Here is a 16,372-nt window from a genome sequence, read left to right as displayed (position 1 = left end):
CAAAGATATACAACTCAGGTTATTTGGTCTTTTTACCCTACAAACTTATTGTCATTTAAAGTTAGGTCCCATTCTACAATTAACTTTTTAAATGGGGATTTATCTCTAATTTTACCCTCTTTTTTGTTTTTTTTACCAGAACATGTTTACCATTATTTGAAACAATAAATTATAACAGTAGTGGAGAACCTCTACAATAACATCATCATTTCTCGAAAATCTCTAAATATGTAAGAAACAATGCACATCTTTAATTCTTTTACACGTATAACTAAGGGACTTTTTGTGCCTCATTACTTCTCACTGTAATCTGAATATTGCAACTCACGAAAAGACGTCTAGTGGCTCAATCAATGTATCTGTAAGTATATATTGGAAGACGTATTATTTATGCGTGCATCAAGAGACAAGCACAGGGAGTGCCTTAATTGCCGACTTCGAAATGAGGTGGAGCAAGGTGACAGCGAAGAGAAGGAAGGATACCAGCCATGAGATATTCCAAATGGAAGAAAATCAGTATGTTACGTCTGAGATTAGCAATGGTAAATGTCCGTACCTTGATGCTGACAAAGTTTGTGTTTCAAACATCACAGAAGGCAACGAAATACATCTGCTTTTGTTGTTGTGCAGGAATCATACGATATCACAGAGAGCTTCCACCATCTCAGCATTTGCTTCAAATAAACTCATATTCTTCACTGTCAGCTAGTAAGCTTGATGAACAACTTAAATCTGGTGTATTTGAATCTGGTGGTTACAACTGGTAAATAATGTCACTGACTCTTTAGTTTTCGCGATGATTATATATTTATCCTTGTACCTAAATCCTTGTATATAATTCTTCAGGAGGATGATTGTGTATCTTCGTGGACATAGTGAAGCCAACAAGGATAAATATATCTCACTGTACTTGGCAGTAGCAGAAACCCAAGATGATGAACTCCCTGTTGGTTGGGAAGTTTGGGTTAATTTTAATTTGTTTGTTCATGATCAGACCAATGATAAGTACTTGGTCGTTCAAGGTATTTCAATTGTTTTTTTCCCCCCAAATTTTATACATTGAAATATTACATAGTAGAGAATTAGGTTTATATTCCTAAATCCATAATAACAGGCGAGTGTTATATCATTAATTGATAAAATTTTTGTTACTACAGGCTCTCAAAATAGGTTGAAGCGTTTTTGTTCGGCTAAAAGTGAATGGGGATTTGATGAATTTCTTTCAATGGACTCATTTAAAGATACAAAAAATGGCTATCTTGTGGATGATTCTTGCACGTTTGGAGCTGAGGTCTTTGTAGCCAAATGTTCTGGAAAAAGGGAATGTGTTTCCACAGTCTTAAAGCCTCCATCATATGAGACTTACATATGGAAGTTAGAGAACTTTTCACAAATTAAGACTGATTTTTGTTATTCTGAGTCTTTTACTGCTGGAGGCACAAAATGGTAAGTATAACTAAAGTTTTCATTATTTTCTTTGCGTTCTTATTTTACTTTTTCGCTATATGTACTATATATATATATGCATCAATTAGTTTTGCCTGTGCTTTAATCTGAAGGAAGCTGAAGTTTTATCCGAAAGGTGATAAGGGTGGCAGAAATGGGTTTGTGTCTATTTTTCTGGTTTTGGATGAAACTCAAATATCGGAGAAGTGGTATGCTGAATCCACATTACGAGTCAGGAATCAACTATCTACACTGAGAAATAGGGTAGCGAATGGTAGGTTTCATTGTTTTATACATGAATGATGTATGTATTAGACAAGCTTTGAAGTCTTTATAAATTTGAGTGTATATATAATTAGGTTTTTTTCCCTTCTTTTTGCAGGTGGAAAGTGGTTTAGGTATTGGTTCAGTTACTGGGGATTAAGTGAGTTCATATCGGTGCAGGAACTTAAAGATACAACAAAAGGCTTCTGTGTGAATGATACTGTCATTATTGAATGCCAGATTTCACTCATAATCCAAGCTCAACTTCATGAAGATTGATAACTGATTTCACAAAGACTCGATTTTTTGTGTTTGTGTTGGTGCATTTTTATACTTTTCATCTTTGAAAAGAATTGGGAAATTAAAAGCTCCTCTTTGTCTGGTTTTATTTAGTCATTATAAAATATATTAATCAGAACTATTTTGTTTTTTTTTAGTGTTGTTATTCTGACGTAAGTTTCACTCTTCAGCGCGTTGTGTTTCAGCATAATTAAAGCTATCCAGAAATTAATTCCTATACAAGGACTAGTCAAATTATTGAACTGAAAAATAATTGAAGAAAATAAGAATTTCTTGGAAAAAAAGGGGGGTTTTCTTGATAATTTTAAAAAAGAAAAATTAAATAAAGTTAGTGAACATTTTGTGAGAAAATAAACTTAAATGCAAACCTCAGTATTTAAAATAATTTCTACATGTTGCTTATGTTAAATCATGGATAATGTCAGTAAGAAAAGCCACCAATCACCATTTAATAATACACAAGCTCGTACGTTTAAAATAAAAAGAAATATTTCCATCAATACAGAGACCATTTTAATTCATGAAGGTATTGAATTGTTACTCTACTAAATATAATTAAGAATGATGAATTGAGAATTCACATAGCAATGAAAGAACATCAAGAAAGATGGTCCGATTTTTATTTTTTGTCATAACAATTTTTTAATTTTTCACAATACTTAATAAAAACACATTTTCAATTACATTTTTTTAATCATTTTCTTTTGTTTCATTTTTTTGTAACTTTTGTCTAAAATCACAGCTCTCAGCCCATCCTTCTTTCATCAGCAAATCACTCTTTTTCTTCCCTTTTTTTTTTATTTTCTATTTTTTCTTCTTCTTCTTCTTTATAGAGAAATTATGGATAGAGATAACAAAATTTACCTCAATCAAAGATACAACTAACCGAAAACCATAAAGTTACGAACTCTGGTCAAGCAGCTAATTTTGATAAAGTACTCAGAAATAGAGTTACATTATCTCTATAAATAAAAATAAAACAAAAATCACATCCCAATCTGTACCAATTAAGCTGATTTTGTAACCATAATTCGCGCGCACACACGGACGCAGATATATACATATATATATATATATATATATCTATGGCGGCGATCGAGTACGAATTAAGCAGCCGTATTAAACTCCCTCCCTTTCTCCTGCTCAATAGAGGAATATATAACGAAAACTTAACAAATGACTGAAATAGCTGATCCGACTTCGAGATAAACTAGCTTCACGGTCATATATGAAGTCACGCTTTTATGCACAACAACAATAAAGAGATAAGGGATATGCATATTAATTGAAGGTACTTATCTTCTTCTTCTTCTTCTTCTTCTTGGAGTCAGATACAATGAACATTCTTAAATATTTACACAGTTTTACAGATAAAATACCTTACACATTCCTAATTCCTAGATACCCTTAAATATAACAATACATGGAATCTTTACTCCTTTGAAATCGGGAATTTTCAGATGCACGCTTGCCATCATTGAAACTTTGAAACTTTGAATGATAAAAGAAGTGCAGATCGTCGGGACTTAATTATCCCTTAAATATCTCTATCTCTAATCTCTAATCTCTAATCTCTAAATATGAGTAAAACACATGTACATGTCTAATTAATTAGTTTCCACAGGTCACGAAAAGACATCTTGTGCCTCTTAGTGGACACCATTAGTCATTATCTTTAACTCTCACTATAATCTATTTTTTGATCTTGTCTATGTGTGTGTGTATATATAGACACCGTTTAAACACATTTCAAAAAGTGCGTGGACGTAAGGGCTTTTCAGACTTCCAAATGAGGCAGGCCACAAAGAAAAGGAAGGAGGTGAACGAAGAAGCAGTGGTCAACGACGTTGAGGGAAATGAGTCAGGTACTACAATTTGCAAGGGTAAGTAATAATGTGTACTTTCAATGCTGAGTTTGCATTATTTCAAGTATCCTTCAAGGTAAACGTAAAACATGGTCTGAATTTGTGAAGGAATCATAAGATATCATAGAGGGTGTCGACCAGCTCACTACATGCTTCAGATTCAGTCATATTCAGTACTGGCGGCCAGTAAGGTTGAACGATATGAATCTGATGTATTTCAAGCTGGGGTTTATAATTGGTAAATAACGTCATATTTCACTCTTCACTTCAATATCTGCATTAATATGTTTATTGTTTACCTAATTTTTCACAGAATCTTTGTGTTTTCGTCAGGAGGATGATTTTGTATCTTCATGGAAAGAGGGAAGCCAACAAGGATCGTCATATCTCTCTGTACTTAGAGTTCGCTGAATCACAAAATGAACTCCCAGTTGATTGGGAAGTCTGGGCTCATTTTAAATTCTTTATACATGATCAGATAAATGACAAGTACATGGTCATTCAAGGTATTCACACACACACACACACACACACATATATCTGTTATAGAGCAGTAACATATTTATTTTATTTCATCACTGGATCAATATGATCAAGTTTCTTTTCTTTCCTTTTTTACAGATGCTCAGAATCAGTTGGAAAGATTTTGTTCAGACAAGACTGAGTGTGGTTTTGATGAATTGCTTTTGCTGGATGCATTCAGAGACCCTAATAATGGATTTCTTATTGGTGATTCATGTGCATTTGGGGCTGAGATTTTCGTAGCAGAATGTTCTGCTAAAAGGGAATGTGTTTCCACAATTTTAAAGCCTCCAGAAAATGGTACTTATACATGGAAATTAAACAGCTTCTCACAAATTAAGGCGGGTCATTGTAATTTTTGTAACTCTGAATCTTTCACTGTTGGAGGGAAAAAATGGTAAGCGATTTCATTATTTGCTTAACTTGTTTTGTGATTGAGTTTTGAATATAATAAATTTATAATAATGTGCTTGTTGCTGCTTCTGTGTTGAAGGTTGTTGAGAGTTTATCCTAAAGGTGCAAAGGGTTGCAGTGATGAATATCTCTCCATTTTTCTTGTTTTCAATGAACGTGGGGGGATGTCAGAAAAGAGGTGTTATGCTGAGTTCACACTGCGTGTTAAGAATCAGTTAACTACATTGAGAAATTTTACAGTGAATGGTAATTTTATGCTGATAATTTACATTTTGATTGGTGTTAAATTTGAGTTAAAAATGTTTTGTAGGTATCTTTTCCCCTTAAAAGTTTTCGTTGTTGTGCAGGTGAGAAGTGGTTCAGTGGGAGGGACAATTCATGGGGATCAAACGACTTCATGAAGCTTAAGGATCTTAAAGATACAAAGAAGGGGTACTATGTGAACGACACTGTCATTATTGAATGTCAGATTTGATTCATGAGCGAAGCTGAACTTTTAGAAGAATGAAAAAGTGATATGGGTGGTCGCTGACCAAGTCAATGTTTGTCGTGTGTTTTGAGAACTGGAAATTCAGATTTTAATTTTGTATCATTTTGTCTAGTTTGTTTAGTAGTGTTACATATATAGCCATGCAAAGTTGATCAATTATCGATGATAAATCAATTTTGATGACTTCTCAATTTTTGTTATGATGCCGTTTTTAATATCCAGACCATGAATTTTTCTTATGCAGTGGGGTTTGATTAGAATTTTGAATTTTGAAATTGTCTCCGTTGTGGACTCTCCCTTTCATTTTAGAGTGTCTGTATTTTCTCTTTTTTCAGATCAGACACAATCAATTTGATTCTTGACCGCCAAAAATAATTTCTGATATAGTGATTCAAATCATGGCTAATTCAACTGTAATTAAAATGATATTTGCCTTTTTGATATTTGGATAAAAAAAGATAGTCATGAATAAACCGTATATAATCCAACAAAATAAAATTATTAAAGCATGAGTTTAATGGGCTGGTGTTTTTTCCCCTTAGTTTATTAACTCAAAAGAATGTTATTTCTTTGTAAGAAAAGCTCGAAACTTTTGATTGGCGTGATTAGGGACTGGTTTGTGTTCACAATCTAAATCCATCAATGTGGGTTGAAGTAGTAAGATTTATTCTCATTTTGAGAAAATTATAGGACAATTCTATGGCCCTCTTTGGTTCTAAGAATTGATTAGAATGGAAATAAATGAAAAAAAATTGAAAGAAAGGGGATGAAAAATGTTCAGCCGAGTAAACGTTTAGTTCGTATTGAAATTAAAAATAAATTCAATAAAAAAAATTTATATTTAGTTAGATGGAAAGACGTTAGAAAATTGAGTTATTTTACCAATATTACCTTTAATGGAAGAATATAATATTATTAAATAAAAATGTCTTTTTTGACAAAAAGACAAAAGGATATAAATAAAAAAAATGCTTTTTAACCTCACACAACAATAATAATATTTAAAAAATTCATTAAATTATAATTTAAATTAATAACATGAATATTCAATATAAATACAAAAATCACTACAAGTATTAAATGATTAAAAAATAAATAAATAAAAATTAAATAACAAAGTGTAAATAAAATATATTGAAGAAAACAAAATACACAATTTGAATATGCAAAACAAAGAGATCATCTAAAGATTATACATTCTGATTTTTGGTTTGTGGGAATCATAATGTTTTTCAATTCCTTGTTTATGTTTTTATTAATTGAGCATTTTTGTTGTAGACGAAAATTATGTAATATAGTTTAAGCTGATCACATTTTGTCTTTAAATCGTAAGATGTAATATAACAAGGAGAGAACATATCTTTCTTAATTTAAATACAAATTAAGCAAATGACATATCATTTAAAAACTATCTAAGCCTGGTTTTTAATGTAACAAGACCCATTCGATTTTTTTTTTTTTTTTTCAAAGTTACATCGGGAGAAATTTAAGCTTTGGGTCTGATTCTAGCAAGTAATAACCTAATAACCAAAGTAAATTAATAATCAATTCTAGCAATTCATATTGTGGAATATAAATATACAGCACGTCACCATACTCTTGTTACTCTTGTGACTACTTTCCCATGATAACGCAAATCAACTTTTCATGTATAAAATGTAAAAACACAGCCCCTTGTCTTGCATACTATACCACATGTAATAACATCTCACAAAACATGGTTACTGTATAGTTGCAATGCTGCTCGCCCAAGTCATTATAGCTTGGCCTCAACGATGGCTAAACAGGCTATCACAATTTCAAAGCACAAATTTTTAAACTCTTAATCATCTACAAATTTTTTTTTTGGCCAACATTCAACTTGAATTTCCAAATCAATTCAAATATCATGACTATGGGATCAAACTTGCGACCTCCCACTTACAAGTCACACCATTGAGTTACAAGGCAATAGGCAAACCACAGACTTCAACACGAACGCATTCGGCTTTGACATTTTTCATTCCAGATTTGTACACTGTAATTTTTCAGATCAGTTTTTCTTAAGAAATTTGTCAGATGAGTATTACCGACCTCAAATCGGAAATGCTGGCTAGTTGATTAGGTGAACCAGATTGTGCTACTGACATGGTCAAGTTTAATCTGATTCCTGTATATTTTAGAAGTTCATAGTTTGATTATTTTTATTCCAATAGTTGGTATGTGCAGTAAGCCAGTAACTAAAGGATTCCTTAATGAGCTGGTGTACGTAATGAAGCTCCAGTTTTTGTGTTAATAATGCAAGTAAAAAAAAAAGGGTTTGTACCCCAAATTATAGCACTATTTATAAAAAATTAAATCACATTTACCTTGCACATTCAAAATTCATGCTAATATGACGAGCAGTTTAATGGCTTGCTCTTCATTATCAGACTCTTCCAAGTTATTCCCCGCTGATAAGCGTTTGGGAAGCAACCTCTTCTCAAAAATTAGAGTATGAAGGTCATCCTCAGAAAGCCTACAGTTTCATTTTATATGTATAACTTTTAAACATCGACGTTCAGGGAGAGTGAAAATTCCCATAGCAATAGAATATTAGAGTGCAATCAAAGAACACGGTAAGAACATTAGAGCAAATGGATCCGTGTTGTACCTATGATGCAACACCTTCAGCTGAAGACCTCATAAAATTTCTCAATGACAAGTAATCCTGAGTCAATTGATTCCAAGGGATCCTTCCGAAGACGGTGTCTCAAGCAGTTGGGGATGACAGTAGCAATATCTTCTGCACTTACTTTGTCTCTTCCCTTGAGAGCAGCCAAAGCTTTTGCAGCTCTATTTGTCACTATGTCTCCTCTTAATCCGTCCACGTTAAGCTCAGCACACACTTCAGAGATTTTTACCTTGAGATCTTGATCAATTTGGACAGAAGGAAGATGACTCCTTGCTAGGGCTATTTGGTTCTGCAGCTTCTCCTGCTCTGCTTTATAGGAATCTCGAAATTCCTGTGGGTTTTTGTCAAATCGAGCTCTCTCCTCCACAATCTTAACTCTTAGCTCAGCATCCTTTACAGTCCCCACTTGAGCATGCATTCCAAATCTATCAAGCAACTGTGGCCTAAGCTCCCCTTCTTCTGGGTTGCCTGAGCCAATCAAAATAAACCGAGCAGGATGTGAGATTGAAATACCCTCTCTTTCCACCGTGTTCCAACCAGATGCGGCAGAATCCAATAAGACATCCACTAAGTGATCGTCTAAAAGATTAACTTCATCAACATAGAGGATTCCCCTGTTCGCTTTGGCTAGTAGACCAGGCTCAAATGCCTTGACACCTTCAGTCAAGGCTTTTTCAATGTCAATTGTTCCACAGACTCTATCCTCTGTTGCGCCTAAAGGCAAATCAACCATGTTAATTTTGGTCATGACAACCTGAAGTTGATCTCCTCTCATAACACGCTCTCTCACTTCAATACCCATGAACTCTGGATCTTCTGGATCTGAATTATATGGATCACCAGCAACAACTTTAATTTCAGGAAGCAAATCAACCAATGACCTTACTGTCGTGGACTTCCCAGTTCCTCTGTCACCCATGATCATTACACCTCCAATCTTGGGATCAATCACATTAAGGAGAAGGCAAAGCTTCATCTCATCCTGTCCAACTATAGCAGAAAATGGATACACAGGTCTCTGGCTATCTTCATAAACAATCTTCTGAACCTGAAAGCAATAAGTTCATATAGTTCTTCTCATGTGACTAAAGGCATACACAGAGGGACGGGGAGGTATATAGGTACACAGCCCTATAGATAACATAAGAAACAAGAAACCAATCTTCTAAGCCTGAAAACAGTAAGTAGACAGATTTCACATGTAATTAAAAACATCCATTCAAAAGGAAAAGTGAAAAGGTCAAGATTCAATCATATATCATGCAATCATGATTTGGAAAAATTAAAAAGGTTAAAAAAAAAAAAAACTCGTGTTGGACAAAACCTTCTACATCTCCCCAACAACATCTACATCTACAACTACAACTACACGATTTCTTATGGATGCTGAAATGAAATATAGAATCCTCAATAGTCCAAAATTTTATCTTCAACATATTTGCTTAGTTGCAATTGTGGATTTTCATCGAGTTTCAATTCATTGGTACTGGAGTCTCAAAGGCTAAAGGATCTGAATTTAAAACTAACCCAAGAAAACTATTGATCTGCAATGAGCCAATTAAAGCCTCTGTTACAAACAAAGACCAAAGATCAACTATTGATGTTCAAGGAGTGCGAAGTGCTGTACACTCAATCAACAAGACCTACCATGGAAAGATAAACTAAACCATGATTAAAGGTGAATTGCATCGCTTTGACAGGAAGCACTCATTAATATATAAATGGCAGTAGCACCAAAAACTAGCACAATGGAAGGCCATATGGTACAGAACTCTTTTTAATAAGTGCTCCCCCCAAAAAAGAGAACATTCAGATGACTCATAGGTCTCATGTTGATAACCTCTGCAAGGACAAACGTTTCTTTAAATATGAAGGAATTATAGAAGATTAAATTACCTTTGAAGATGATCCGCAGGGCATGGAAGCTATTTAAAAAAACGAAGTTTCAACTTGAGAAATGCTGGCTGAACATCATTTAAATACTAGCAGTTGCGGAGAATATGTGTCAATAGCTATAGCTATTTCCTATATTATTTATCAAATAAACAAACAAATATCTAAATGAAGTCTTTCTAACAAACACCCTGCGTGCTGAATTTTTTCCACCCGCTAAGAGCCAGACCCCATTATTTTAGTCTAACATTTATTTCGTCCCGATGAATGTCCAACAAAATGCTGGCAGCAGAAGAATGAACAAAAAGAGATCACTAATCTCAGAAATGAATATTCTTGCCTACCTGTTGTTCTACAGAGATCACTTCAGTAGCAACACTTGCAACTGAGAACTGAGATCTTCTCTTTATGCCATGAATTCCAAATCCACCATAAAACTTCGGTCCACAATTTTGCCCTGCAAAGCAAAGCGACAAACACTCGAGATTGTCAATAAACTACATGATATCTGTTAGCAACACCATCGACCCTAAACTACAAACCCTAACAAGTAGCAATCCCATAAAAGTTTCAAACTTTTGGCGCAAACAGCTCCCTATTGGCCTGGACGCAAATACATTCCAAACAGAAATAGTATGGAGTGAAGTGTGAATTTTGATATGGAATGAGTATTGCGTACCTGGTAAAGAGAGGGAATAAAGCAAATGCTTGTGAGAAGGAGAACAAAGGTAACGGGGCGAGGTAGCAATGGAAGAATTGCCCAACATGGATGCCATTACCCGGAAAGGAGTATCAGTGCCTGGCGGTAGCGAAGTGTGTTTTCTTCAGTCACAGTTTGCCATGATCTCCATTCGACTCGGACAAAGGATTGGACTCATAGGCTGTGTACTGTGGATAAAATCTCTGAATTGTCGCTTCTGTCAAGTCAATTTGTTTGGCAAAGGATTTTTACCTTCTGTTGCCTCCTCCGAGTAAGTAATTTAAATAGATTAAAAAAATTAAATTAATTATTTATAATAAATATATATTATCTTTTATAAAATATTTTTATTAATTAAATATATTAGTTAAAACTATCATTATTAGAAAAATTATTTTAAAAAAAATTATATAAATACTAAAGACAAAATAAATATAAAATAAAAATCAGAAAAAAATAATTATCATTATTAGAAAGATCGAACATGGTTGCTATGTAGACGTGGACAAGATGATGATGTCAGGATGCCAGCATGGCGAATGATGAGGATGAGGATGCTGCCTCTTCTACCAATGCGGACAACGTGGCATGGTTATTACTTGGGAGGAAAATTACAATAAAATCAGAAAAAAATAATTATTAAAAAATTTAAATGACAACTAAACAAGTTCCATAATAGAAAATAATATTTTGGCCAAAAAAATAATAGAAAATAATAACTTTTAAAATTTATTTTGTAATTATTTTTTTTAGACCTCCTTATAATTCTTCCTTAACTGGGGACAAGTTAGGATGATGATGTGTTTGAACTGCATATGTGTACAGTGGGGTAGTGGATGACATGCCAGGATGATGCCAGCCACGTGGTTTGATGACATGGATGATGACTGAGTTAGGGAAAATGTTGTGACTGTTGGGTCAAAAACCGACTAAGGAATATAAGGTTGGAAACCAAGCACTTTTTAAGAGTTTTTTTTTCTTTTCCAATTTTTCAACCAAAACCTCCTGGGATGATGACGGCAACATTGCTGACTGTATCACTAATGTTGATGACATCATGGCAGCCACATGGTCAGTGACCTAAAAGATGACTCAGCCGACAATGATGATGTGGCTGCTGAGTTGGACCCACTGGTGGTATCATTTGCGTTTTTGTTCAATCGAGATCTGGAAGGTTGCCAACGGACGTCGCCAGCAAAATTACAGAAGTCGATGGATTTGAGAGCGGGAAACATGAAAGCGCGAAGCATGGAATGACGTTATTGTTTGCAGGTATTCATCAATTCCCACGGCGTTCACACTATTTGATCACCCAATGGCATGTGATTTTCTCAATTTTGATCCGTCTTTCTTTATGCCTTTTCATTGACTTCCATTACCAAATTGGCTTATCATAGAAGGATGAAAATTTTCTCAGCTGAATATTCCTTCACTTATATTACTTTCATATTATTTTAAGTTATGATCTATTTAGGCTGTGTTTGTGATCATTTTTTGAGATCTCAAGCTCACTTCTCACAAGCAAAAGTAATTTGTAATCAAAATTTTTCGTTTAGAAACACAGTGAAACAAAAGAGCTTCATGAAAGATGTGATTTTCATCTTGAATTTATTTTTTGTACCTTCTCTGATGCATCATGGTACGGTGAAAATTAGAAAATTATACCCTTTCTCTTACTTCAAAAAGAGTGCCATTTGCATAGAAAATGACTATGCCATCTAGATTAAGGGAGTGTTTGGCAATCTTTAAAAGTGCTTTTTAGAAGTACTTTTTCGTAAAATGAGACAAACTCCTTTATATATTTATTTCGTAAATCATAAAAGCACTTTTGAAATCATAATTTGGTTTCCATCCAAACACCCCCTTATTTATTGTTATTTTTATTTATTAATGTAAAAATAATAATTAAAATAAGAAATATTTTACAACTTTTCCAATAATACATCAAATCTGTTTAGTTTTATAATTTTGATTTTAACATTTTTCTTAAAATTATCACATCATACACATATAATATATATGATAAAATTCATATCTTTTCAATCATTTTATATCTAAATCTACTTTTTCATTAATCATCCAAATAAGTTTTTGTTTCTAATTAAACTAACTTTTTTACAAAAATCAATCCAAACACAAATCACATAATATTACCTGAATTTTACCTAATTTGACTTTTGCAAAAGTCATGTTGAAAAAAGCAACTTCTATTCCCTCTGTTGGTGTGAACATGGATGTTCCCATGGACATCCATAAATTATGAGGCACTTTTTATATTCCTTCCAATTATTAAACCTTTGGCAATGTATCTATATGCAGCTTCTGCCAAATGCACGCCATCCCAGCTTATGAATTTGGAAGGATCCTCACAAGCAATCACTCCAGGATCCCCACGTGAGGCTGAACCATTGAAATTATACGGACCTCCACTTCCACAGCAAGCTCTGTCGACACCTGCAAAACCAGTAATTTATTGCATAAGATTTGAACAAATCTTAGTACCAGTTGCAGAATTGCCAGTGCAGTGATGTATCCTTCAAGTAATATTGAAAAAAGGTACTGTGACAGCATAATCTGGCATGAGGATGAAGCCCTCGAAGTCGATTTAGTTCAGATTGGAGCTTCTTTGTCAAGTATTGTGTAATTTCTGTTAAGTTATTTCTCATTATATTTCGGTTAGGCATTCAGTTGTATATCTCTCCGGACTCTTGTGTATATATACCCATTTATCATTAATGAAAGGCATCTTATCATTTTCCATTGAAATGATAAATGGGTAAGATGCCTTTCATTAATGATAAATGGGTATATATACACAAGAGTCCGGAGAGATATACAACTGAATGCCTAACCGAAATATAATGAGAAATAACTTAACAGAAATTACACAATACTTGACACTTCTCGTTGTAGAATTCAGCTAACTTGTTTAGCCACTTAAGTTAAGTAGAATGATGCATTGCATCCAATCGGGAAATTTCCAGGTACCACGAGCGTTTGAGCACCTAGATCAATCAGTTCCTGCAAGCACAAATCCAACTGAGCTCATCCATGAAAAATTTTCAAGACAGACTAGACTTGGTGCATATAATATAAAGGATGTCATAAAAATACTCTGTCCAAAAAGAATTTTGGAGAGGGACAATGATACAGCCATAACTAGATTTCGGAGTCAATTTAGTTATAACTAAAAAAATATTAATCCACAAGCTCATAAAACATTTCTGTATAAGCCACACATATTCAGACAAAATATAATTTTAAAACATAAATCCGATAGACATATATTTTTTCCTTAATTTCTAAACCCAAAAATCATGGTGTTGGGCTTAACAAAGGATGAAAAAACATATAAAATCCAACTCGGTCAACTTGTCCAAAACCCTCCATTGACAAAAGGATTACTTCATTACTTCGCCAATTTAACCAATCAACACAATTTGGATCTTAGTACTATGCTAATCATTAGTTAACGTATAAGTTTGATAGCTAAACTTTTATTTTAACCTACCTTTATTCAACATAAGAATTATTTAAATGTTTATAAAACTCTTAAATTCTTCAAAACAATTTTAGCCAATATCAGAAGTTAGTAAAACTATAGCTTTAACTCCACACAAAGTTTTATTTTGCTTGCTTAATTTTATAAAATGTTTTTTTATTTATTTTTCTTGCTTAATTTTATAAAATGTTTTTTTTAGTCTTTACCTTAAAATTTTGGACGTTGAGAAATTATTCTCTAATAACTAAGACCAAAACAAAAGGTGAGAGTATTTTTATTACTGAGAGGATTATGAGCTGGCCGCAATTATCATTGCAAGCATTACTGATAAATTCTATGATGAGAGGGCCATCGGAACACCTCCTAGTGGGGCGACGGAAATAGGTGTCCCCGTTGGGGGGGTAAGAAGCAATGAAACGACACCGGTGGGTAGGAGCTGAAATACAAGTTTCCAGTATCAGCAATGAAGTCTTCGAAACTGAAGATGGAACTGTAGGAGGAAGCTTCTGTAATAATGCTGGGAATTAACGACAATAAGGCAACCACTGGGAGAGCGACTGCCTCTGTACTTTGTCGTCCTCATTGCAGAGAGCAGAACGGAGAAGATGAATCAGAAAAGAATCCATCATGGGAAGGATAAACAAAACCCTATGTTGGGGTACGTAACCCATTATATATATACATATCCTCAATCCAAGTGAAGCCGTAAAGAACCAGAGAAACTAAACAATACTGATATTATTGATGAAGGCCACATGGCTGGAATACAACACTCAGAATGATGGACCTTGTAACCACTATTTATACATAACAGGCCCAAGACTATCTACCGTAGGCCCAATTATAAGCCCAAAAACAATACACCTGACTCTAAGCCTCTCAACACTCCCCCTCAAGTTTGGGGTGCGAAGAGGTTCACAACCCCTAACTTGCTCAACATCCTATCATGATCTTGTTTACCTAGTCCTTTGGTAACTATGTCACCCTATTCCTCCTTACTCCTTACATGCTTAAGACTTATGACTTGTTGTTGTAGTTTCTCCCTAACAAAGTGTTAATCTATTTCTATATATTTAGTTCTCTCATGATACATATTTGCAATACAGATTGCATATTTACTATCACAAAATAACTGCACCAATCTTAAGTTGGTAATTCCAAGATCTTCCAATAGCCTTTTAATCCACACAACCTCTGATACAACACTATCAATGCTCTATATTTTGCCTTTGTGGATGACTTAGAGACTGTGTTCTGCTTCTTTGATTTCTAGGATATTGGTGATCCTCCAAATTTGACTACATATCCGGTTACAAACCTTCTAGTATTTGGACACGTTCCCCAATCCACATCGACTAACATTCCAAGTGAATATCCTGATTCGCTGCAAGTTTGATCCCAAGTCCTGGACAGCCCTTGACATATCTAACCACTCTCACTGCTGCCCTATAATGTGACTTCCTTCGAGCATTCATGAATTGGCTAAGTGCCATGCACAACAAAGCTTATATCAAGCCTAGTCACAGTGAGATATGATAATTTACCTATTAGTTGTCTGTATGTGCTTGGATCATTCATTAGAGGGTCTTCCTTCCCATTTTTCGGTTTGCTGCCGAGTCTCACATTCTGCTCAAGAGGTATACCAAGTGGCTTTGCTGCAGTCAAACACATGTTAGTCAAAATATCTAGAGTGTACTTCCTCTAATTAAGTATAATTCCATGTTTTGACCTAGCCACCTCTATTCCTAGAAAATATTTAAGTTGACTCAAATCTTAATCTTGAATCTGTTATGTAAAAAATTCTTTGCCTCATTAATCTTTTCAGTTTGGTTTCTTGTAATAACAAGATCATCCACATAAACTAGAATCAAAGTCATTTCAGATTCAATTTTCCTTATAAACAGTGAATAATCATACATATTTTGCCTAAAACCACACTGAACAAGAGCCTCACTAAACTTGGCATTCCATTGTCTGGATGCTTGCTTTAAATGCTACAAGGATTTGGTCAATTTGCAAACTTTGTTGTTTCCATATTAACCAAACCCTTGTGAGACTCTCATGTATACCTCTTCCTTCAAATCACCTTGAAGGAAAGCATTGTGAACATCCATTTGGGAAGGATTCCAGCCATTTATCACAGTAACATTAAGGACAATCCTCACTGTAACCATCTTTACTATAGGGGAAAAAGTCTCAAAATAGTCAACCCCTTCTTGTTGACTATACCCCTTAGCTACCAATCTTGTTTTAAATCTATCTATCTCACCTTTTGCATTATACTTTACCTTGTAGACCCACTTACACCCAATGGGTCTCTTTC

The 16,372-nt window shown here is 34.2% G+C and overlaps 3 protein-coding genes across 4 annotated transcripts; 2 read left to right on the top strand and 1 right to left on the bottom strand.

Moving 5' to 3' along the window:
- Window positions 1-442: 442 nt before the first annotated feature.
- LOC114724340 (uncharacterized) lies at window positions 443-1,989 on the top strand. The gene is made up of 6 exons (XM_028910680.1): window positions 443-542; window positions 631-763; window positions 847-1,022; window positions 1,158-1,446; window positions 1,560-1,720; window positions 1,829-1,989. The coding sequence occupies exons 1-6, from the start codon at window positions 443-445 to the stop codon at window positions 1,987-1,989; spliced, it is 1,020 nt and encodes a 339-aa protein (XP_028766513.1).
- Window positions 1,990-3,799: 1,810 nt separating this feature from the next.
- Window positions 3,800-5,286, top strand: LOC114724339 (uncharacterized). Its single transcript, XM_028910679.1, has 6 exons — window positions 3,800-3,893; window positions 3,984-4,113; window positions 4,209-4,381; window positions 4,497-4,794; window positions 4,891-5,057; window positions 5,159-5,286. The coding sequence occupies exons 1-6, from the start codon at window positions 3,800-3,802 to the stop codon at window positions 5,284-5,286; spliced, it is 990 nt and encodes a 329-aa protein (XP_028766512.1).
- Window positions 5,287-7,588: 2,302 nt separating this feature from the next.
- Window positions 7,589-10,694, bottom strand: LOC114724331 (magnesium-chelatase subunit ChlI, chloroplastic). 2 transcript variants are annotated; one of them, XM_028910672.1, is made up of 4 exons: window positions 10,527-10,694; window positions 10,192-10,304; window positions 7,934-9,002; window positions 7,589-7,798 (listed from the first exon to the last, which is right to left on the bottom strand). In XM_028910672.1, the coding sequence occupies exons 1-3, from the start codon at window positions 10,621-10,623 to the stop codon at window positions 7,950-7,952; spliced, it is 1,263 nt and encodes a 420-aa protein (XP_028766505.1). In that variant the 5' UTR covers window positions 10,624-10,694; the 3' UTR covers window positions 7,589-7,798; window positions 7,934-7,949. The 2 variants fall into 2 exon arrangements, with proteins under 2 accessions (XP_028766505.1, XP_028766504.1); XM_028910671.1 differs by having other exon boundaries at window positions 7,589-9,002.
- Window positions 10,695-16,372: the final 5,678 nt, after the last annotated feature.

The sequence above is a fragment of the Neltuma alba genome, unplaced genomic scaffold (genome assembly GCF_004799145.2).
Source record: "Neltuma alba isolate B1F8T4 unplaced genomic scaffold, ASM479914v2 tig00012185_pilon, whole genome shotgun sequence".
Classification (NCBI taxonomy): domain Eukaryota; kingdom Viridiplantae; phylum Streptophyta; class Magnoliopsida; order Fabales; family Fabaceae; genus Neltuma; species Neltuma alba.
This window is presented reverse-complemented; position numbering and strand designations above follow the sequence as displayed.

What these genes read in the sequence shown, in the direction of transcription:
- LOC114724340 (XM_028910680.1), top strand. Translation starts at nt 443, where the DNA reads ATGAGGTGGAGCAAGGTGACAGCGAAGAGAAGGAAGGATACCAGCCAT. An exon ending in GAATCTGGTGGTTACAACTG is followed by an intron (nt 764 to 846) that starts GTAAATAATGTC and finishes ATAATTCTTCAG; the next exon opens with GAGGATGATTGTGTATCTTC. An exon ending in TAAGTACTTGGTCGTTCAAG is followed by an intron (nt 1,023 to 1,157) that starts GTATTTCAATTG and finishes TTGTTACTACAG; the next exon opens with GCTCTCAAAATAGGTTGAAG.
- LOC114724339 (XM_028910679.1), top strand. Translation starts at nt 3,800, where the DNA reads ATGAGGCAGGCCACAAAGAAAAGGAAGGAGGTGAACGAAGAAGCAGTG. An exon ending in ACTGTTGGAGGGAAAAAATG is followed by an intron (nt 4,795 to 4,890) that starts GTAAGCGATTTC and finishes TCTGTGTTGAAG; the next exon opens with GTTGTTGAGAGTTTATCCTA. An exon ending in GAGAAATTTTACAGTGAATG is followed by an intron (nt 5,058 to 5,158) that starts GTAATTTTATGC and finishes GTTGTTGTGCAG; the next exon opens with GTGAGAAGTGGTTCAGTGGG.
- LOC114724331 (XM_028910671.1), bottom strand. Translation starts at nt 10,623, where the DNA reads ATGGCATCCATGTTGGGCAATTCTTCCATTGCTACCTCGCCCCGTTAC. An exon ending in TTATTCCCTCTCTTTACCAG is followed by an intron (nt 10,305 to 10,526) that starts GTACGCAATACT and finishes TTTGCTTTGCAG; the next exon opens with GGCAAAATTGTGGACCGAAG. An exon ending in TGATCTCTGTAGAACAACAG is followed by an intron (nt 9,003 to 10,191) that starts GTAGGCAAGAAT and finishes TATTGCTTTCAG; the next exon opens with GTTCAGAAGATTGTTTATGA.